Source organism: Macadamia integrifolia, chromosome 3 (genome assembly GCF_013358625.1).
Source record: "Macadamia integrifolia cultivar HAES 741 chromosome 3, SCU_Mint_v3, whole genome shotgun sequence".
Classification (NCBI taxonomy): domain Eukaryota; kingdom Viridiplantae; phylum Streptophyta; class Magnoliopsida; order Proteales; family Proteaceae; genus Macadamia; species Macadamia integrifolia.
This window is the reverse complement of record NC_056559.1, coordinates 2,406,196-2,429,537: the sequence shown is the minus strand read 5'-3', so window position 1 is coordinate 2,429,537 and position 23,342 is coordinate 2,406,196. Positions and strand designations below refer to the sequence as shown.

The 23,342-nt window shown below is 37.7% G+C and overlaps 3 protein-coding genes across 3 annotated transcripts; all 3 read right to left on the bottom strand.

The window, feature by feature from the left end:
- Nucleotides 1-326: 326 nt before the first annotated feature.
- LOC122074834 lies at nucleotides 327-1,360 on the bottom strand. Its single transcript, XM_042639803.1, has one exon. It carries the CDS (start codon nucleotides 1,350-1,352, stop codon nucleotides 675-677), a length of 678 nt encoding a protein of 225 aa, XP_042495737.1. The 5' UTR covers nucleotides 1,353-1,360; the 3' UTR covers nucleotides 327-674.
- A 3,776-nt stretch (nucleotides 1,361-5,136) lies between these two features.
- LOC122074131 (receptor-like protein kinase HERK 1) lies at nucleotides 5,137-8,710 on the bottom strand. The gene has a single exon (XM_042638992.1). It carries the CDS (start codon nucleotides 8,005-8,007, stop codon nucleotides 5,527-5,529), a length of 2,481 nt encoding a protein of 826 aa, XP_042494926.1. The 5' UTR covers nucleotides 8,008-8,710; the 3' UTR covers nucleotides 5,137-5,526.
- Nucleotides 8,711-20,182: 11,472 nt separating this feature from the next.
- On the bottom strand, nucleotides 20,183-23,342 carry LOC122073158 (receptor-like protein kinase HERK 1). Its single transcript, XM_042637693.1, has 2 exons — nucleotides 22,994-23,342; nucleotides 20,183-22,740 (listed from the first exon to the last, which is right to left on the bottom strand). The coding sequence occupies exons 1-2, from the start codon at nucleotides 23,076-23,078 to the stop codon at nucleotides 20,402-20,404; spliced, it is 2,424 nt and encodes an 807-aa protein (XP_042493627.1). The 5' UTR covers nucleotides 23,079-23,342; the 3' UTR covers nucleotides 20,183-20,401.

Below are 23,342 nucleotides of genomic sequence, written 5' to 3'. Positions count from 1 at the left end.
GATTCCTGATGATCCAAATTAGTCAAGATTACTAGGGTTCAGGTTGAATCCTGACGGATTAATTGTCGATTCCTTTTACCTGAACCTTAAAGACACAAACATTACTCTTAAAACTGAGCCATAAAATGTCCCTTAAGATTAAGGTAATAATGGAGTTTAAACATCTTAAATGCGGATATAATTAGTTAATTACCTAACAGGATCACCTCTACCCTTTCTCCTGCTCTTTTGCATGTATACATTGTTAATTTTGTCACTCTTCCCCTCTGTAATCACATCAGTTGCAGAGACAAAACCCATCAAGCAAGGACTAAACTACCACAAAAAGAAGAAGAAAAAAAAAATCCATTAGTTCTGAGATGATCAAAGTTTTTCTTTTAACATTTGGAAACTTTCCTTTTCTCAATTTGGCTGAGAGTAAATTCAGTACAGGACATAGGCTTCAGAAAATCAGAATAACAGCAAGCAACACCAATCTTCCTTTCTTTTTAGTAATCTAATAGTTACAACTTAAAAACCCATTATAGACATCTATCTCTTTAACTAAACTCAGAACTAGAGAAGGAGAATGGAGAAACCCAAATCCAATCCTGAAAGAACACACAAACCCTTCCCTTCTAACCCTCTCAAGATTGAAATAATCAAAGTGTGATGAGATGAGACTGTTAGAACTCTCAATGATCAGCCACATCAACACTAGTGGTGCAGGACAGTAGGTTGTGAAATATCCTGAAGAGAGCAGCACAAGACATGTCCTTCACTTTCCTCATCACCGCACACTTCTTCTCACTACCTCCCTTCCTCTTCTTCTTCTTCTTCTTCTGATTCTTGTGAACCACCCTCTCTTTCACTCCCCCAAAACACTTAACAGTTTTTTCTGGAACTGTCTCTTTCCTTGAAAAGGTATAACTCCTCAGGTACATCTGCCTACAGGATATGCTATCCACCACTCTTGGGTGCCCATGTCCACCTCCCCAGTTGCTGCTCCTGCTGCTTCCATTTGAGTTAGAGCTCACAGATCTCACAAACTCTGCATCTGACTCTGGCCACTTGTACAGATTCCTGTAAGTCGCTCGCACTGGGAGACGGGCATCATCAACACAGCTTGATATGCAGACAGAATTCATTCTTCCTTTCTTGCTTTCTCTGTAATGGGTTTCTGAGAGGCTATAAAAATTCTCTGAAATAAGGCTTGGATTGTAAGAAAAGATTGTGATGATGGATAGATTAGGAGAAGAGAAAATGGAAAAAACAGAAAAACCTTTTTCTTTATCAGGATTCCTATTTAGTGGGTTATTGATTTGGTTTTGGGTGGTTTTTATGAGTAAGAGCTTGGAATGATTTTGCATCATTAGACTTAGCCATGACTGTTTCTGCTTACCCTTTTTTGAATTCCTTGCAATTGTACTGTTGGGTGAAAGAAAAGATTTTACTACTGAGTCTCCTAAGCAGGAGGAGAGAGAATTTTTTTATTCCACATTTGAATTTATTTGTTTATAGTCAAAAGAGTATTAAAAACTGAAAAAATTGAGTTGCCAAAATGAAAAAAACAAGATTTAGTTGCCAAAAATTGCCTTGATCAGGTCATTATCCATTTCTTTATGTATTTTAGAGATTTATTTTGCCCTGCCACGTGGTACTTCTTCTTTAAATGATAAATGCATTTTTTGGGTGGAGTTTCCCAGGGTTAGTGTGGGCCCCACACTAATGGGTGGAATATCATTCAAGGGTTTAAATCATTCGGTTTGAACCGGGTATCTGGTTCTGTTCTAAGGAGTGCTGGTGTGATTTGAAAAACCGGACCAACTCCTGCCTCGATTTTGGAAGTTGGTCCTCGTACTGAACCTGTTTGATCCGGGTTCATATTTGGGATCGAAATTCAGTTCCTAATTGGTTTATTTCCGATTTTTATACTCGACTTATACGATGTAACTAGTATAATTTAATAGTATACCCTCAATTTGGATTGTTTGATCTAGCACAAACGGGTTAATGTTTGAGTTTCTAAATAATAATAATAAAAATAAATATCTCTTGCATGCATATAACCCTAAAGATGTCATATGGAAGGATGATATGATAATTCCAATTACTCTATTTATCACATGTCAAATTTCATACTCAAATTATGTTATATGGCTTTAAATGTAGTGGCACATACCCTTTATATTTCTATTTCTAGTCATCCATTAATTTTTCAAAAGTTTTAATATTTCCTAAGTTCTTAAAACTTTATTTTGAACATTTGACAATACCGCTTAGATTAAAATTTGGCACATGAACAAGAGATATTAGTTTAACCCAAAAAAAAAAAAGATATTAAAGTTTATTTGTCCACAAAATTTAATCAAAATTTGATCTGCCACATGAAAAATTTTCCGGAGACCTATAAATCTTATAATGGACTTAGGCTGCATTTGGTAACGTTTTTGTTCCAAAAACAACGTTTAGTGTCAGAAACGGAAATTTTAGTTTATGCGTCAAAATATCGTTTTTTTTTTAACGAAACTAGAACGACGTAGCTACCTTTTGTCGTTCTGTAAATTCTCGTCTTTTTTTTTTCTCACTTTTTCTTTAAAAAAAAAAAAAAAAAAACAAAACAAAAACAAAACACACCAAATGCTTTATTCAGGTCTTTGGTTCTCATAGAACAAAAAAAACTCCAGAAACGTTTTTTTAGAATGTTACCACACGCAACCTTGACAAGAAAGACTTTTTTTTTTTTTCCTTTTTTGATAAAAGGAAAACTATTCCTAGTAGACATCTTTCTAAAACTAGGGAGGGAGTCCGATTCCTTCACTCCCAGTATAAATGCCAAACACTACCAAATAGCATATTAAATGGAGCACAAATTTTAGATGGTAACAACTTAAGCCCCTTTGCTCACATATCAAGTTTGAGGGTTATTAGAGTTTGTCACATGAAAAAATAAAACGCTAAAAATCCGAGGCTATAGGAGAGTACATGATATTGGTCAAAGTACCATAGATGTGTATAAACATGTATGAAGAGGCATGGAAACATGGTAATAAAAAACCTTGACTTTTATATTTGAAAGTCAAAATAGCCACATCATCAGCTCTTATAACAATATTTGAAGTGGGGGTGTAGAAAACATTCTTACCATCAACATGTAGGAACCATTTGACCTTTTCTTTTTCTTTCTATCGTTGAATCTTGAATCCCATATTCCATTGACCCTAATGAGGATCAAGAAGGTGGTCCGGTTCAGATCGAGTGGATCTGATAGGCTGATCCAATTATGTTTGCTCTGGATCGGGTGGAAAATTGATCGATCATGGTTAATTTTGATCTAATCGATCAATTTGATGGATTCAATTCTGATTCTTAGAACCCATAATGTATCATATAGGGAAGAGATTAAAAGTGGTGATCCTCATTCACAAAGCTAGAAAACTATATCGGTGAAAATCATATGATCTGGATTCACATATGAAAGAGACTATATGATCTCTTTACTCACAATTAGTAGACAATACGATAAAAATCCAAAGTACAAGAGATCGTTGTTTAGTCTCGTGTCCCCTACACTAGTGTAATGAGAGTGCGCAAGAGAATCAGCATGGGTTTAATTTTTATTTCATAGGGGTAAGGAGATAATTTTTTGCACTCATGAGGAAGAGAGGGAAACGAATAGGATTTTTCTTCTCAGAAAGGGTTTCGAATGAGAGTTTCAAGGAGACAAAAAAGGTTTTGATTCTTCAGAGTTTGAAGGAGACAAAGAAATTTTGGCCTTAAGGAAATTTATTAGGGATATATGATTTTTTCCCAAATGGAACGTTTCCAAATGTTAACCATGTTTCAACATTTTCTATCCATGTTTCAACATTTTCTGTTCCCCCCACCCCCCCCCCCACCCTAACAGCGATTCATTTAAAAAAAAAAAAAAACGAACCATAGACACCAAATGAAAGATTCCATTTTCTTGTTCTTTTCAAACAAAAAAATTTCAAATCCGGGTGAATTGGCATTGGGAGCTGGCTGATTCTGCTGATCCGATTTCCACTCCTCGAACCCCATGGAGAGAGGGTTCTAGGAAACTATCCATGGTTGCATTTGGGTCCAGAATGATTGGGTTGCTTTGTATGTTTCTTGGAAACAAAGATTTAAAGGGAAGAAGGATTAAAGAAAGAAATGGTCAGGTAGAAGTGCATCATTGGATATGATACAAAGTCTATACTGAACCAGCCCTACCTTAAGACTTAGATGATTATATCTATGTAAGCCTCCTCCATAGTAAGAAGTCATCAAAGCTGTTCCTGGCCACTACAAGCATCTTCATCCATTAATCTATACTTTAGTGGCTGTATTATACTTCTTATTCATCCTATTTATAGCCTGAAGTCCTCTAGTTCAAGATGTGTGTGTGTCAAGATGAAACTAGAATGTGTTTAATCAAATGGTCATATTCTAAATGACTCTATATAGTTAGGACTTAGGGGTTTGAAATGTTAGTTTCATTTTCATTTCCTATGGGCCTAAAAATCAGAAATACATTTTTTATGGTTGAAAAGATTTTAGGCTTTGTTTATTTTGCAAGAAATGAATAGATAAGAAATTTGCTTTCTTCTTAATTACAACGAGATTCCATTTCAAAATTGTAAGATTTTTTACAGGAAAAGAATTATATTTTCAAACTTCTTCTCTAGTAGTTTTTTTTCTCAAAACAAAAGAAAAGAAGAAACATTCTTTTCTCAAATTTGAAATCATCTTGGGGATGATTAAATTTGCTTTCTTTCTTCCCACAAAAAATTTTCCCACCTAAATCATATAGGATTTTACTATAAATTTTTTTTTTCTTGAAATTTTTTAGTTTATTTTCTATTCATTTCTTGACAAACAAATGATATGCACGTAACCAGGCTAAAATAGAAAGCTCAATATCCATTTCAACTTTGATTGATTTATCTCATCCTAGTTTTCACGGCGGCATCCAGGCGTGTTGCCAAACTATGGTTGCCTCGGCTGCATAGGCAGGCGCCAACTTGTGGGTGTCACCCTAAGTTTACGCCTCTTCCGACATCATGAGTCGCCTAGCCGTCGTGACAACTATACATCCAATATTCACCAAAAATCTGTATTCAATACATATTTCATGTAAGCACTAAGCACCCATTTTGTTGAACACAAAAATTTCAATTCACTCTAACTCATTTATAATAATATCCTTGCTAAAAATGATATTGAGCAACAATGCCTAGATTCACAAAATATTAAGAAGAATGAAACTCAAATGCATGTGACGTCTCTACAAACAAAGCTAGTTTAACAATAATTATTCATATGCAATGAAACGATTACCACTGAGATCATGGAAGCTTCATCTGCATCAGAGGGTCTTCATATCTCTTTTGAAGCGGCTCCACATCCTGTACAAGGCAAAACTATTGAAGCATTTATTTGGTGGGAAAGGCTGGTCATTTGAAACACTTAGAGCTCCATCATGTTCTACTTGATATCACAAACATAAGGCCAATATCTACAGTAGCATAAAACCTCTTTCCTCTATCTGCCTTCAGCTTTCACAAGCTGGGAGAACACCTTACTCATTGAGACCCCCGACGTATCATTCGCATGGGACGACTCCAAATACTCAGCAGTAAGGCTAGTCTCCTCATTGCTGATGTAGTTTACCAGTGGGGAGAGCTCACCTATCTGATTGGTACTGTTCTCGTCGATCTCATTTTGAGTGCTTGTTTCCTGCAGTTGAAGAGCATATTCTAGATTCCATAACACATCCCCCATTGTGGGCCGGTCAACACCATACTCAGCCAGGCATTTTTCAGCTGTCTCTGCAAATTTCCTCAAAGAATCGGGCCTAATTTTACCAGCAAGATTAGGATCTATGATTTGCTCTAATTCTCCTCTCTTTTGCCACTGCATTGCCCATTCAGCCAAGTTAACCATCTCTCTTGGAAGGGATGGATCAATTACAGGTCTTGCACAAAAGACTTCAAACAAAACAACCCCGAATGAGTATACATCCGACTTCTCGGTCAGTTGTTGTCTTCTGTAATACTCCGGATCAAGATACCCAAAACTTCCTTTAACTGCAGTGCTCACATGGGTCTGATCGATCTCAGGACCTGTCTTTGAAAGCCCGAAATCAGCAACCTTAGCCATGAGATTCTCATCAAGTAAGATGTTGGCAGACTTAACATCTCGGTGGATAATTGCCTTCGCAGAACCAGTATGAAGGTAGTGAAGTCCTCTGGCTGATCCAATGCATATCTCGAGCCTCTGTTTCCAACTCAAGCTGGGAAGATTTTGGCCATACAAATGATTCTTGAGGGTCCCGTTTTCCATGTACTCATAAACTAGGATCATTTCTCTCCGCTCATCACAGTAACCAATCAGTGAGACCAGATGACGGTGGCGAAACTGGGATAACATTTCAATTTCAGTCTGGAACTCCGCAAGGCCCTGTTGGGACAGGGGATTACCCCTTTTCACTGCCACCTTTGTTCCATCTTTCAGAACTCCCTTGTATACCTTCCCAAAACCACCAACCCCCACAACCCAGCTCTCATCAAAGTTGTTTGTGGCCTCCTGCAGTGCGACAAAAGGAAAGCGGAAACCAAGTTCTGAGGTGGCACTAGTTATAGTTCCATTGGAGAATTTACTAACCATGCTGTCAGTATTCCCTCCATTCACGGAGACCCATGATTTTGAAGGATAATCATGTGCCAGTCGTCGTCTTCTGTGCAGTATGAAGAAGAGGATGGTAACTAAGAACACCACAGAAAACACCCCAAGAACCAGACCCACAATCAAACCGACCTTCTTCTTTGAACCATTGGGGGAGATAAAGGCCTCACCATCAAGGCTGCCCACAGAGTCGCTCATTTTCATGATCTCCAGCCCATTTAGAATGGCATTCGGAATAGCATCAGGAAGATCAGTAGACGGCCCAACACTTACAGAGAGTATGGTTCTATTACTTGAACCCAGAACAAAGTCCATATAATAGGGAACAGCCAAGGTATTGACTGTTATAGTACCAAGATCAATATCTCGAGCAACAGCCCAGCTATTAACATAAACATTGAAGTAGAGCTCGTGGAGAGACGTACTCACGATATCACAGAAGTGAAATCGAATCAGATGCTGAAAGCTAGCATCCACGTTGAACTTCCATGTCAAATTGTAATTGGCATTCGTTTCATTTGATGTGCTCATCTCCGTAGCAGTGCCATAGACAGATTCAGGAGCAATATCACTGGTCGGTGCACCTTGCACATAATTGACAGTCCCAATTACAGACTGCGCAAGATTTTGGTTCACTAGAAATTTCTGATCAGGAACCCAAGTTCTCCCAAGGGTGTCATTCTGGGTTGTGACCAGTGGACCACCCATATTCACCCTCCAAACTGTCTCCAACGCTTCATTCAATAGACCATGAAATCCCCCTAAAGGATTAACAGTTTGGGCATTATCAGTGATCAGTGTATCAGGGACAGAAACAATTTCCAAGGCATTTAAGAAGGCAAAGGAATTCTTGGCAGGAGTGAAGGAGAGAACGAGATTATCTGAAGTTACAGGCAGCGAGTACTCCTTGAACGTTGAACCGTTCTGTGGCTGGAAATTACCAAGGAGGACAAAATTTTGGGCGGTAACTGAGAAGATTGCCATACTCATATTGTATTCTTGGTATTGAAACGGGAAGAAGTAGAGGCGTATCCAGTGCCTTCCCTGTTGGCGGATTGGAAAGTTGTAAGAAGCTGTTCCATTAAAGATTCGAGCTGTTTGATACAGAGATGAAGCGATGGTAGAAGTTATGGAGTTCGCAGTGTTGGCCATAACATTGCGTTGGGTCTTAAGGAATTGGGAGTTATCAGCAACGAAAACATGACTCATCACCGTCGTGTTGGTGGGTGATCCGCAATCTATCAGGTACTTGTCTACAGGTACAAATCCCGTGGAGAAGAGTACCAAAGCCAGTACCGACAAAATCCAGAGAAGCAATTTAAGTTCTCCAACACCCATCACGGGAAGAAATTTCAGAAGAAAGGGATGAGAAGGAGTTACAGAAAGGAAAGAGAGAGATGTGAACTTGAAGCTTAACAGAAACAAAACAAAAACAAAAAAAAGCTAGGGTTTAGGAAGAACAGCAGCAAAAGAACGCGATTCAATCATGATAAGAACCCAGAATGGAAAAGATGGCACCTTACACAATATACAAGAACTTCCAGATAGAGGGAAACCCAGAATCCCCATTACCAACGCCACCTTAAATGCAAAGGCAATCCCATTTCTCTCTTCCGCAGAGGTGAAAAAACTCCGTAGTACACAGTGTTCCGATCAATACAAGAGATAGTAACTAACTTCAGCGGAAAATTGTATTGCAGAGTTGCGAATCTAAAGAGGATTTGAACTTCGGAGTAGATGAATAGTTGATCAACCCTTTTGTTTTGTTCTGGTTTACAGATTCGGGGGAAGATTTTGAAGGATGCAAAGAAGAGAGAAGAGAGCGAAAGCAGAGTAAAAAGAGGGCTATAAAATGAAAACACAAATGAGGAATCCAGCTAAGAGGAACAGCTGACCTTACGTCTAGTAATGAAGTTGAAACACAGCCGCTGTTTGCTGCGATGACTGAAAGGAGGGTTGGTAAGGGGCTGAGATGGAGAAGAAGACGAGAAGAGACTAGAGAGAGAGGGGTGTGTAGAATCAAATTAAAAGGGGAAAGAAAGGAAGGAGCTTTTAACATTAATACCGGTGGAGGATGGCAGAAAGTAGCGAAAGTGGGGTTGAAATCGTCTGCAATTTCGATCTCGTACAATTTCATGCAATACCACCTTGAGGCGGTGACACGTGTATTGATACCAATACAATGGTCCAGATCTGGTACAACTAATAAAACATTAAATCAGTGAAGCGACATTTAAATCAGATCTGGGGACAAAAATCGTCTGCAATTCCGATCTCGTACAATTCCGTGAAATACCATCTTCAGGGAGTGACACGTGTATTGATACCAATGCAATGGTCCAGATCTGATTTAAATGCCTTTTCACTGATTTAATGTTTTATTAACTGTACCAGATCTGGACCATTGTATTAGTATCAATACACGTGTCACCGCCTAAAGGTGGTATTGCACGAAATTGTATGAGATCGGAATTGCAGACGATTTCAACCCCAGATCTGGACCATTGCATTGGTATCAATACACGTGTCACCCCCTGAAGGTGGTATTTCACGGAATTGTACGAGATCGGAATTGCAGACGATTTTTTTCCACGAAAGTGGGGCTCTGGATCGGTGGATCCAGTTCACTCCACTCGATACTGATATGTATCAGCTAATATGGCTAATACATATCGATATTGCTAATAAGATACAAATTAAAAAATAGCCCCTTATTTTATAAAAAAATCAAAATAACGGTCTAACTATACGTGTCAGTTTAAATCGGGTTTGTAAATGGGTCGATTCAATCGGATTCACTCCCTTGTATTGTATCCTAGCTGTTTATAAACCAACAAAACTTGAGCCCAACACATTAAATAATCGATGCAAGCTTAGGATTAACATCCTTAGTCATATGTAGATACATTGATTACACTGAACTTATCATCATAACGGATTTATCTAACTTCATACAACAATGGATGGGTGTATGTTGTCTTGTATGAGGTAGGAGAAAAGACAATAGTAATACAAAAAAAAATAATAATAAATAATGTTAATATTCATAATTACTTTTGTCTTATTTTTATGCCACATTAGCTCATGATCACTCAGGATGGAGATGTCAATTTTTTTAATTTAAAATTAATGATGAATTGTTTAATAATTGAGGGAAATGTTTTCTATGAAGGAGTGTGATTCTTATGTGTGTATGGAGACCAATGGGAGGGGGGTGTGCTGATCTTTTCACCCCATTTAAGGGTGTCAATCGGTTTGGTTTCGGTTATTTAGTTCAGTTTCAAATGACAATATGGTGGACCATAACTAAATCGAGAACCGACTCAGTTCCTTATTTAGATACTCAAACCGTTTCAATTTGATTTTGTTCGGTTTCGATTTTAATTCGATTATGATATTCGATTTTAATTCAATTATGAAAAACGGTTTCACTTTTGAACCATGATTGTGATGGAGTAAAGACCATAATTGGTTCAAATTATGGGCCTTATGGACCATGGCCATGGTTAACTCCAAAATTGTCAAAACTCAAAAGAAAATATGAAAATCCCTCTTAAGTCTTAGCGATGTAGGGATTTTTTTTTTTTTCATTTTTTAATTTAAACTTTTAAGAGTAATTTGGCTCGATTTTGGTTTCGAACCGATGATTTTAACATCCTAAACCGAACCAAACCGAATAGCATACACTCACATGCTCAGACTGAATATGAACTGAATTTATTTGGTTCGATTTGATCCGATTAATTAGGTTTGATTTTGATTTTGGTTTGAAATTGATAACCTTACACCCATTTGTTTGGACACAAGGGTCACTCCCCCGCCCCCCCCCCAAAAAAAAAAAAGACCATTTTTTCTATATTTAAATATGACAACAAGAACTTATTACGTAGAAATGATTCAAAGACGAGCATATAGTCAATCAATCTGGTATATGCTTTTCTTTATGAGGAAATCCAGCATATACTTGATGGAATAAGTATACAACTAACATAAAAGTCTGAAACAGATAAATATCAAAGGTTCAATTTGGAAGGTCCTATAGAAATTGCAGGTCTGGATCATGAGACCCTTTAACCAAATTTCTTTTTACATTTTTCTTCCATTCATAAGGCATGTCAGAAATAATTTTGTTAGTTTTTTTCAGAAAAAAATTTATCTATTTTTTCTAAGAGAAAGTTAGAGTAGATGTACATATAAGAAAAAGGAATAAAGTGACAAATCCACCAGAGAAAGTTAGAATGGATGTACATCTAAGAAAAAGGGATAAAGTGATAAACCCACCATTGCTCTTTCCCATTGTTTCTCTCCCTTGGTTACTTAGAAAGAAAGTGATCGTTAACACTTAAAACAGAAAAGTGTTTCCTACACATGCAGGAGGGTTAGAGTATGAGAAAACATCTTCAGAAATGTCATTTTCTATTCTTGAGGGGTGGATGGATCATTTCATCTGTAATGTGTTTGGATGTAAAAGTTACGCTCTCGCACAAAAACCTTTTTATTAAAAATTTATTATTATAATATATATATATATATATATATATAATATTTTCTATCAATCAATTCAATGGAATAAATTGCCACAAAATCAGTCTTTCTTTTAAAATAATTTTGGGTAATTTACAACGCCACCCCTTGGAGAATGCCAATATTAGAGGGACACCCCCTCTCTTTCACCAAATTAGACTCGGACCCCCTACCGTCAGTCAACGTTATATGATGCTTTGAAATAACGTTTTTGCCCTTATGAGTAAAAACTAATAAATTAGACATTTTTCTGCCGTAGTCGCTGGAGGGGGTTCGCTGCCGTAGTTGCCGTCGTCGCCGTCGTCGAAAGAGTGTTCGCAGTCGCCGATCTGCAAGCCTAGCCGTTCTTCTTCTCAACTCATTGAGGCTGACTTGGGAATAGAACCATTAAGGGCAATTTTGGTACTTCATTATTTTGAAGGGCAAAATGGACTTTAGAAAAAATATTAACTGCTGATGTCAGCATTCTTGGTATATTATGTAACGTTGACTGACGGTAGGGGGTCTAAGTCCAATTTGATGAAAGAGAGGGGGTGTCCCTCTAATATTGGCATTCTCCAGGGGGTGGCGTTGTAAATTACCCAATAATTTTTGTAGCTTTTATTTTTATATATTTCTTCTTAGAAAAAGTTTGGAAGAGACACAAAAAGGAAACGGGGGATAAAGTGGAAAGTCCCACCTGGGCCCACCAGTTCTCTTTCCTATGTTGTTTCTCCCTTGACCCGCCTAGAAGAAAGCTTGACTTGCACTGACAAAAGAATTAAGGTTTATTACCACCTAATATATAAGAAAAATATTTTCTGGTCAATAAGGCTAACACTTCGATTGGAATAAATATAAAATTGACACAAAAATCACATATATTTGAAATAAAAAATTTTCTTTCCTAACTTACATTTTTCTAAGAAAAAGTTGGAAGAGACAATCTAAGGAAAGGGGATAAAGTGAAAAACCCACCACCATTGCTCTTTCCTATTATTTTTCTTCCTTTGCCCACTTGGAAGAAAGTTTCACTAGCCCTTAAAAGAGAACTCAAATTTGTTATTACCTAAGGTTGTGTTTGGTACTTTGGTAGTGAAGAGAAGAGAAAAAAAAGAAAGGGGAAAAAAAAATTATAGAAAAGAGAAAAAAAGAAAAGAATAGACAATAAAATGCAATGATAAGAAAATAGAAAAAGTAAGTGTGTTTGGCTATCATTAGAAGAGAAGAAAAAAAAAGTTTTATATTTTCTCATGTTTTTTATTAAAAAAAAAATTTGTTGTGCAAAAGAAAATTTTACCATTCTCAAATTGAATTTTGAAATTAAAAAAAAAAAAGAATTTATCTTGGTTTAGGACATTGCCAAGCACAAAGAGAATTTTTTGTATTTTTGTCTTTTCTTCTCTCTGCTACAAACACAATTTAAAGGAGAAAAAATTTCCACAACCTCAGTATATAAATCACTTTTAAATACTCCTCATATTTCACTGTTCATTCAAAATATTGAAATATCTTAAAGAATCCACTTTTGAAAGATTTGAAGGAAGAACCTTTAAACTCCTGCCATAGAGGAAACCCTATCCCTTGGATAAAATCTAAAAAAATAATGGTGGCTAAGAGATCATTGCATCAACCTTTCTAACTGATTAACCCTACCCACCAAGTTGTGAAACATAGGCTATGTCTAAGAAAAGAGAAGAAAAGAAAAATGGAGAGAGTAGACACATAAAAAATAATTGTATAATCATGAGTTTTGTTTCATTATGTATTTTATATTATTTTTTTTTCATTTATTGGTAAGGCTGTGTTTGTTAGTCAAGAGAAAAAAAAAATACAAAAATTATACTATTTTATTGGTTGAAGAAATTCTATTATGCTCAATATGTCTTTTTTTATTTTTTTTGGTATTAAATTGTGCTCGATATGTTATGAGAGAAGATTCTTTTTTTTTTTTGAATTTCAAAATTCACCTTAAAAATGGTGAAGTTTTCTTTTGTAGTTAAACAAACATAATTTTTTATTTTTTCTTATCATTTCATTTTTTTGTCTATTCTCTTCTTTTTTTATTTTTTCAGTTTTTTTTTTTTTTCTCTTGCCTACCAAACACAGCCATAATTTTGTGGTTGGTTCATGGAACACGGATCAATGGATGGGAGTGGAACCCTACATCGTTTACCAAGTCCAACTGCCGTACGGTTAACCCTTGAACCGAAATAAAAAAACCCAAACCAATAATTATAACAGACCAATAAAAGCCCATTAAACCAACTCAGCAATGAAACCCAATATTGAATTGGACCGATATCGAATCACCTTAATTAACAATTCAACTTTGGTTTACATTAGTACAAGTAAAAAACCGCTTCGAATTGACTGTTTCACATCTTTACCGCTAAGGTTTTAAAAATCGATCAGATCCACCCGATTTGGATCGGAATCGGTCGAAGCCTATCCCAATTCTCTCTCATATCCAATTTGAATCGAAGGTGAGTAGTTCACACATCAGCGCCTTTTAACATTTGATATATAATAGGGAGTAGGTACGAACAGTCTTTTATTTGTATCTAGTACCCCATCACTTCTCAGCCATCTAATTGCTTTTGGACGTACCTGAGGATAGATAGAACCTGCAGATGCAATTAAACAAAGCCGTCGGATGCCCATGGCCCCACCTATTATTTTATTTATTTATTTAAGTTTCATAGTTGGGGTGGGGCCGTGGGGGGAGAGAGAGAGAGAGAGAGAGAGAGAGAGAGAGAGAGAGAGAAATATGCTCCATAAAGTTGGACCTTGGATCTCCTCTACTTAATTCTTGGCAGTAGTACGTAGCAAATTTAAATTCGATCCAATTATCGAAAATCGTTCCATTATTAAACTGGATCAGAAACTAGTTTTATGATTGTTTAGCCTCTGTTTGATATCGTTTCTGTTCCAGAAACACCGTTTCATGTCAAAAACAAAAATTTCAATTTATGTGTCAAAATGCAATTTTTAAACGAAAAAATGGTGTTTCAAAATTTCAGATTTTTATCAGGAACCTTTTTTTTTTTTTTTTTTTTGTAAAATGGAACGAAACTGGGAAGACGGGACTCCAAAATGGAGTTCCATCCAATCTCGTTTTTTCAGTTTTTTTTTTTCACTTTTTATTCCAAAAAAACAGAAACGGACCATAAGTGCACCAAACAGAAGATTCCGTTTATAAAACAGTTTTTGGATTGGCCCCTTTGGAACTGCAACCAGTAAGGGTCACTTCCACTCTTTCTTTGCCACTCCTGATGACCGGGGTCCTTCATATACCCGTCTTTTGGGTGCCCTAGCTGTTGTATTTTGTCCCATGCTGCAACTTGATGATTGGATTGAAATCAGCCGCGGTTGTCCGTGTTACGCTTACGTATACGCGTCTTCTTAGTTTGCATGGCCGTATGCACTCTATAGGATATAATGTCATTATTTTTTTTTTTTTTTACTATCATAGTCTAAGGAATTGTCCAAAAATGGAGAGGAAGGGGAAATGGTAGATGGAGGGAGAGGGGCACATCACATGTGACAGAAGTCGATTCTTAGATTATTCATACTTCTAGCACTTGCTCTTCAAGCAAAGACTACAACCAGCGTGTCATGCATTGAGTCCACGTTTGTAGTGTCCTTAAAAAAACATTTACTCATATGTTACGCCATATTAATTCTAAGACGCTAGAAGTTGGATAATCGGAGAAAGAGAATGGGCTATGCAATTTTAATATTTTTCATCAAACATTTTAAAATCAGGTTGAAACCTATTTTTGGTTGTAAGGAGAATGAAAAAGAAGGGAAGTGAAATTTTCATACTTAAAAAAGAAATATATGTAATCATTACCCATGTGACTTTAACATTTAACTTCAACTCATTCCATATTTGGTTATAGAATTTTATTTTACTTTGCATCCAAAACCCTTTGCAATAATATGTAAAATATATCGTTACTAAATATGATTAAAAAAATTAAGTAGTTTATACAATCATGTGGGGTAATGATTATAAACATTTCTTTTTAAAGTATAAAAATTTCACTTTCCTTCCCTTTAAATTCTCATTGCAATCAAACGGAGTCGAAGGGAAAAACCCAATGGTTTAAAATACTGGATTTGCATCGGTTGAATGGGTCATGGAAGTTTTGAAATGGTCAAATTTAGGGTTTTGGGGGCCTTAGACAATTTGTGTGTGTGTGTGTGTGTGTGTGTGGAAGGAAGGGCATCAGTTTAGAGATAAAAAAAAAAAAAAAAAACCAAGAGGAAGGATGATATGACCATTCAGTTATTCTAAAAACCATGTTTTCCACAATGGTTTTCCTTTTATTATTTTTGAAATTTTTTGTCATAAACTAACGGAGGATGATATATCCACCATTCTAGGGTTCACAAATGCCTAAAGGATTTTAGTACTTTCTCAAAATACACTCCCGTTACCCCCTTCCCCTCCCCCTCCCCCTCTCGTGGTGCATCTCAAGCCCCATGGTGAATAAATTTTTATTCACCATGGACACAAGAAAACTAAGTCCTCTATTTGTTTAATTAAAACTTTTCCTTAAAACTTAGATGCCTAGTTTAATTTATTTCATTTTAAAAGAAAAACAACTTTGAAAGGCAATACGGCCCTTGCCCTCAGTCATAGGGGCAAAATGACTACCCCACTCCATGAAAGATAGACATCTCACAATTGTTGATGCTTCTATGTATGCTACCAAATTATGTTTTATGGAACTCTCCCTAGCTTATGTTAATTTTTCGTTGGCATGGGCTATCACCCACTTGATCCAACGATTCTAACATATACATGGAGAGGGTTGGGCATGCCGCCAACTTAAGCTAGTGGCATGCACCAATGAGGGGCTGAAATAGAAAAGTAAGGGCCTTTTCCAAAGGAAGGAGGAAAAATAATGACACATGCTAAGCACCTAGTGGCGTGCCCATCTGACTAACCTTTCCGATATAAATTAATAGATTTAAAATGGAAAAACCCAAAGTGAAGACAACGTTAGTGTAGTTGGTGCAACTTGTTGGTAACTTGACGATATGTAACCGGGTCCCATACTCCCATGAGGTCATAGGATTAAGTTTCCTACTTCACCTAGGAAAAAGGTTAGGATATAAGGGAGGGATTAAAAAAATCAAATAGGGAAAAGAGTGCTCCTTGTCTCGTGGGGCGAATGAGGGGGGCATATGGGCATAAATAAAGGTGATTTTTTCAAGTTTCACAAGTGGGAGCGTCGTTTTGCCATGATCTGTGTTTAGGTGTAGGGACTACGCAATCAAAGAACGTTTATTTTCCTATATAATATATCTTTTCTATTAAAAGTAAAAATATAAGCTAAACCATAGTAGTCACTAGAGGAAAGAGAAAGGTCATAGCATTTTACCCTAAAAATATCTAACCATTGTCATCACCATCAAGCCATCAACATGGTTACGACTTCTGCTCTCACTGGTCAAACGTTGACCCTTGTCCAGAAAATCAATCATAATTTTTTATGAAATAAATAAGGACATTACAGGCTGGTTTTATTCTATACAAGTATCCACATTCCTTCACTTTTTTTTTTTTTTTTTTTTTTTTTTTTTAACATTCCTTCATGTATTGGTATTCAGAAAGTGCAGTACTTCCTGAGTGGGTCAAGACGAACAAGGCTCCTCTACTACACAATAGAGGTGATAGCTCAGATCCATGCCTTAGAACATCTCGAGGTACGTGTTGTGTGTTGGGTTTCATGTCGAAACACTCCAGGGTAGGGGTGTCAAAACGTAGCCCAAACTGATAAAACCGATGAAAAAGATAGATTGTAATTTACCTAGTCCAGTGCATTATATTTTGTCACATTCTGATACCGTATGAAGAAGTTATGACTTTTGTGGTAGTCAAGGGCAGTTTCAGCATTGAAGATGAATTTTTTAAAGGAAGTGTTTTCCATGTAACAATACGACAAAAATCCAATCTTTCCAACGATTCTAATTTCATCGTGTTCCGATTCCGCATGAGAAAGATGCGTCATTAGAAAGGTCTAGGGGCATTTTGATCTTTTTACATGGTTGAGTTAGATGATTGAGTCTTCTGAAAAGTCATAGAGCGTCCAGTTACGGTTCCAACGCACTTCGTTTCATCTCGATCGGATATCGTTTGAAAAAGTTATAAGTGTTTTCGTAAAGCCTGTTTAAAAATCCAAACCGAAAATTCATCAGTATGCTCTCGGTGTTGGGTGGATTTTTCAGAATTTATTTTTGAAATTTGAAGGGCTTTTGTGTAATTTAAAGATTTTGAAGGTCTGAGTTGCAGGCGGTCTTTAACCACTAAAATATATAGAGGCAGGGGCTTGATTGTAATAAAAGAGAGTATAGGGTTGTAAAATGGACCGTCCAGATTCGACCACGTAGGCTTGATTCCCATCTAAGAGTGCTCACGAATTGGCGCTGGATCAGACGCTTAATATGCTTTCGTGAGATTTTCCATTCGTCGGATTTATCAAGAACCATATGCTAGAGCTGCACATGATCGAGGATGCTACAGTGTTACGCACATGCAAAAAGTGGCATAGATAGATGCTGTTTCTCAAGATCTCATGAGATCTGATTTAAACCAGATCTGAAGATCTCAATCCAAGGGCTGCGAGTAGCGTATACTTTATGAGACATAGCCGACAACCCTCTGTGAATCGTGCCGACCTAACCAATAGGATGTCGACAACGCTTCTCACCGCTGACGCAACGTTGACTGCCCACGTCATCATGACATCATATGATCCTAGATCTATGGTTCATGTTTACTATCCGTTATGGGAATCCGACGGCTTATATTATTAGATACTCTTTGATGAGATCTACGGCCAGATTTGCTCCCCTGTTGCGCGCACCGCCGGCGTAGCCTACGCCACTCCTACGAAGATTTTATTTCAGACTATTTCAATGCTCCAACTTCAAATGGTTATATCTCCCTCATTTAACTCAGATTTGGTTGAACCAAGTTGCTACTTCTTCGTTTTTTCAAGCCCCACACTATGGATGCAAGAAAAATGAGTTTTGAGAGAAGGAAGGCTACGGTTTTGGCAAGAGAAGCTTCCCCCTCTTTGTTGGTCCTTGAATGAACATGAATACTTGATGATAAATGTTCTTAGGCCATTAATAAAAGAGGTGGTTGAAGTGTGTTAATGATACATTAATCCAAAGCCAAGGAGGAAGAGAAGAAAGCAATGATGTGTTTGCTTTGAAGAGCAAGAAGCCAATGAGAGAGAAGGTGTGAGTACCAAACTTGTCAGTACAAGTTTTCAGTCATCCCAAGCAATTGGTTGTGAGATTCTCTGACCTTTGATTTTAGATTATATGCATGTATGTATGTTAAGGTTAGTTGTGGATGAATGTATACATGCTAGGTTAGTTGTGGATGAACTGTAAACATGCTAGCTAGTTGTAAATGTATATGTTAGGCAGAGCTTGACTGTAGGGCATTGATATAAGCCCAAATTTACTGTATTCTTTATTGGGTGCTTAGTAGGTGCTAAGCACCGGGAGTGGGTACTCCCGTGTAGTGGGTGATACACATTGTACCGGCACTGAGAGTGCCATCCCAACTTCGGCTTGAGAAAATTGGGTGTAAGTGCTCCCGACTGTGGGTGCAGTTAAAAGTAGTGTATTGAGTAGATACGAAGTCTTTACAGACACTACTCCGGGGATGTAAGCAAATTGTCGAACATCGTAAAAACCATGTGTTGTGGGTGCTTGTTGTTTACATTTTATATTGAAGTGCGTGAAATGTAGAATGTGTGTGCACACTTGGAAGTGCCTATGAGAGGCTGAGTGTGCATACGATTGTGTGCAAACAGGGACAGGTATATCAGACTTTTCTTAGTCAGACATCAGACAATTTTTTTTTGGATCGGAATTAGACTCACTGATTCACCCCCCCTCTCAGTGACTGTCAGGTTACAACAATTGTTACAAATCATTAAATATTAGGTTATGAATAGAGAAATTGATTTGTAAATTGTAATAATGCTTCCATTGATTTCCTTGTTCACTATACAAAACTAGTTGGATAGTTAAATGAATGATTAGATATAATAGGGTTCATTTGTGATTTCAATATTAGTTATCTTCTTAGTAATTTGTTATCCATTGGTTTCAATATTAGTTCCTTAAAACCATAAACCATGATTTAATCATAATCATAAACTAAAACTGTTTTTTTCATCAAATCTTGTTACTATAAGTTATGTATGTAAGATTTCATTATGGTTTAAGTCCAATAATAAACCGATATAAATCGATATTAACCCGATATTGAAAAGCTGAGATAAACCGAAACCGACCAAAAACCGAAGTTCCTTAATGGATTGGTTTTGGTCTCCCTCATTCCTAGACCGAAACCAATTCAACCCGACCGAAACCAAACTGAACCGTCCAATTGACACCCCTACTCCAGGGCGTTGGATCTGAACTGCCACCTCTATTGTGCAGTAGAGGAGCCAGATCCGGGTCAAGACCATGTACAGCCCTGGTCCACCAGAGCCAAAGCAACAAAAAAATGCTTAATTATCTCACATTAGGAACTATTATATGTAATTTTGTTTCAATAATTCAACAATGAACGAAATATCGGATCATTTGTAAAGCATCAACAATGAAATTAAAATCAAACAATCAAATATATGAATTTAGAATCCACTGGAGATCAGAGCTATACCTCTTATCAATGAACGATCTGTTACTGCAAAAGTGATTCATCTTGCCTACTGGACTAGAATGGCAATGTTGGCACTGCTGAAACAGTAGAAAATGTAGACCCGCAGCTCTTTCCAAATGCTTACAAAGCACTCGCAACCCCACAGGCAAATACCCATGTTTATGGCTCCTAGCATTCATGAGCACCGGACCAAGTTCTTGAAATGACATGGATGGGAAGGAGATGCGAGAATAGGGTGAGGAGAAGTGGGTAGAAGGTTAGGAGGGGTGATGCAGAGTGCAGAGGAAAAGTTGGCAACGTTGATACTCAAACTTCACTTTTACATATAAAGAACTCAGGACCTTATACATCAAGATACAAGCAAATGTAAGCACTAACTTTAGCACTCTTTTGAAGCAAGCCCTCTCTGGCAGCCCCTCCTGTACAAGGCAAAACTACTGAAGCATTTCTTTGGTGAGAAAAGGCTTGGCCATTTGATAAAATTAGATTCATCATGGTCTACTTGATATCACAAACATAAGGCTAATATCTACAGTCAGTAGCATAAAAGCTCTTACGAATGGAAACACCCGAAATATCATCCACATGGGATGACTCCGAATGCTCAGCAACAAGACTAGTCTCCTCACTGCCGATATCGTCGTTCATCATTGTGGAGAGCTCATCTGTTTGATTGGTATTGTTCTCAGCGGTTTCATTTTCTGTGGCTATTGTCTCCTGCAGTTGAAGTGCGTATTCTAGATTCCATAACACATACCCCATTGTGGGTCGATCAACACCATACTCAGCCAGGCATTTTTCAGCTGTCTCTGCAAATATCCTCAAAGATTCAGGCCTAATTTTACCAGCAAGATTAGGATCTGTGATTTGCTCTAATTGCCCTCTCTTTTGCCAATTCATTGCCCATTCAGCCAAGCCAACCATCTCTGTTGGAAGGGATGTATCAATTACAGGTCTTCCACAAAGGACTTCAAACAAAACCACCCCAAATGAGTACACATCCGACTTCTCAGTCAGTTGTTGTCTTCTGAAATACTCTGGATCAAGATACCCAAAACTTCCTTTAACTACAGTGCTCACATGGCTCTGATCGATCTCAGGCCCTGTCTTCGAAAGCCCAAAATCAGCAACCTTCGCCATGAGATTTTCATCAAGTAAGATGTTGGCAGACTTAACATCCCGGTGGATAATGGCCTTCACAGGACCAGTATGAAGGTAGTGAATTCCTCTGGCTGATCCAATGCATATCTCGAGCCTCTGTTTCCAACTCAAGCTGGGAAGATTTTTGCCATACAAATGATTCTTGAGGGTACCATTTTCCATGTACTCATAAACTAGTATCATTTCTTTCCCCTCATGACAGTAGCCAATCAGTGAAACCAGATGACGGTGGCGGAACTGGGATAACATTTCAATTTCAGTCTTGAACTCCACAAGGCCCTGTTGGGACAGGGGATTACTCCTCTTCACTGCCACCTTTGTTGCAACTTCCAGAACCCCCTTGTATACCTTCCCAAAACCACCAACCCCAATAACCAAGGTCTCATCAAAGTTGTTTGTGGCCTCCTGCAGTGCCACAAAAGTAAAGCGGAATCCAAATTCTGTGGTGGCACTAGAACTCTGCGTATTCCCTCCTCTGTTCAAGGAGAAAGGAAAGCATGATTTTGAAGGGTGATCATATGCTAGTCTTCGTCTTCTGTACAGTATGAAGAAGAAGATGGTAACCAAGAATAACACAGAAAACACCCCAAGAACCAGACACACAATCAAACCAAACTTCGTCTTTTTTGAACCAGGCGGGGAGATAATTTTCATGATCTCTAACCCATTTAGAATGGCATTCAGACTACTAATAGGATCATTAATAGATGGCCCAACACTTACTGAGAGTATGGTTCTACTGCTTGACCCAAGAACAAAGTCCATATAATAGGGAGCGGCTAATTTTTTTAATGTTAAAATACTAAGATCAAGATCTAGAGCAACAACCCAACCATTAACATAAACATTGAAGTAGAGATTGTAGACAGAGATAGATATACTAACGATATCACAGAAATGAAATCGAATCAGATGCTGAAAACCAGCATCCACGTTGAACTTCCACGTCATATTGATATTGAAACTGGGGATGGAATTTTCTAAGTTTATCTCCCTTGCAGTGCCATAGACAAAATCAGGAGCAATATCCCTGGTCAGTCCACCTTGCACATAATTGACAGATCCATTTACTGACTGGGAATCATTTTGGTTCATTAGAAAATTCTGATCAGGAACCCAAGTTCTCCCAAGGGTGTCATTCTGGGATGTGACTAGGGGACCACCCATATTCACCCTCCAAACTGTCTCCAACGCTTCGTTCATTAGACCATGAAATTCCCCTGAAGGATTAACAGTTTGGGCAGTATCGTTGATCAGTGTATCAGGGACCGAAACAACTTCCAAGCCACTTAAGAAGGCAAAGGAATGCTTGGCAGGGATGAAGGAGAGGACAAGGTTGTCTGAAGTTACAGGTAGGGAGAACTCCTTGAATATAGAACCGTTCTGTGCTTGGAAGTTACTGAGGAGGACAAAATTTTGGGCAGTAACAGAGAAGATTGCCATACTCATGTTGTATTCTTCGTATTGAAATGGGAAGAAGTAGAGGCGTATCCAGTGCCTTCCCTGTTGCCGGATTGGAAAATTGTAAGTAGATGTTCCATTGAAGATTCGAGCTGTTTGATACAGAGGGGAAGCGATAGAGTTGGAAGTGCTAGCCATAATATCACTTTGGGTCCTAATAAATTGGGATTCATCAGCAACGAAAACACGATCCATCACCGTCGTATGAGTGGGTGATCCACAATCTATCAGGTGATTGTCTTTAGGATCAAACCCCAAAGAGATAAGAACCAAAGACAACACTGTCAGAACACAGAGAAGAAATTTAAGCTCTTCAACACCCATCACGGGAAGAAATTTCACAAAAAAATGGGATGTGATGGAGTTGAAGAAAGGAAAGATAGAAATATATGAACTTGAAGCTCAGCTAAAACCATAACCTAGATTTAAGAAGAACAACAGCAAAAGAACGCAACACCCATGATAAAGAAAATGAAATGGAAGACATGGTACCTGACACACACAATTTCTCTCTCACATGTACAGAGGTGAAAATGTCAGTATCGCTGTTTCCTGAAGTCTTCACGACCCAAGTCATCCCATCGTATATATTTACCAGGGGACTGGTGCTGGGTCTGCGGTTTTATTGATTCATGTTGACCAGTCAACTCCATTTTCTTTTCTAGTTGATAGATGTATTATCCCTTCTTTAGTTCCTGTTCCTTCGCAGCAGTAACTCGAAATCACAGTTGGAGAAGAAAAAAATGAAGTGAGAAGAAGAAGACGACAACAATTGCTGTGAGGGTTTTCGATTTGGGAAGAAGATGAAGACGAAGATGAAGATAAAAGGATTTGGGGCTCA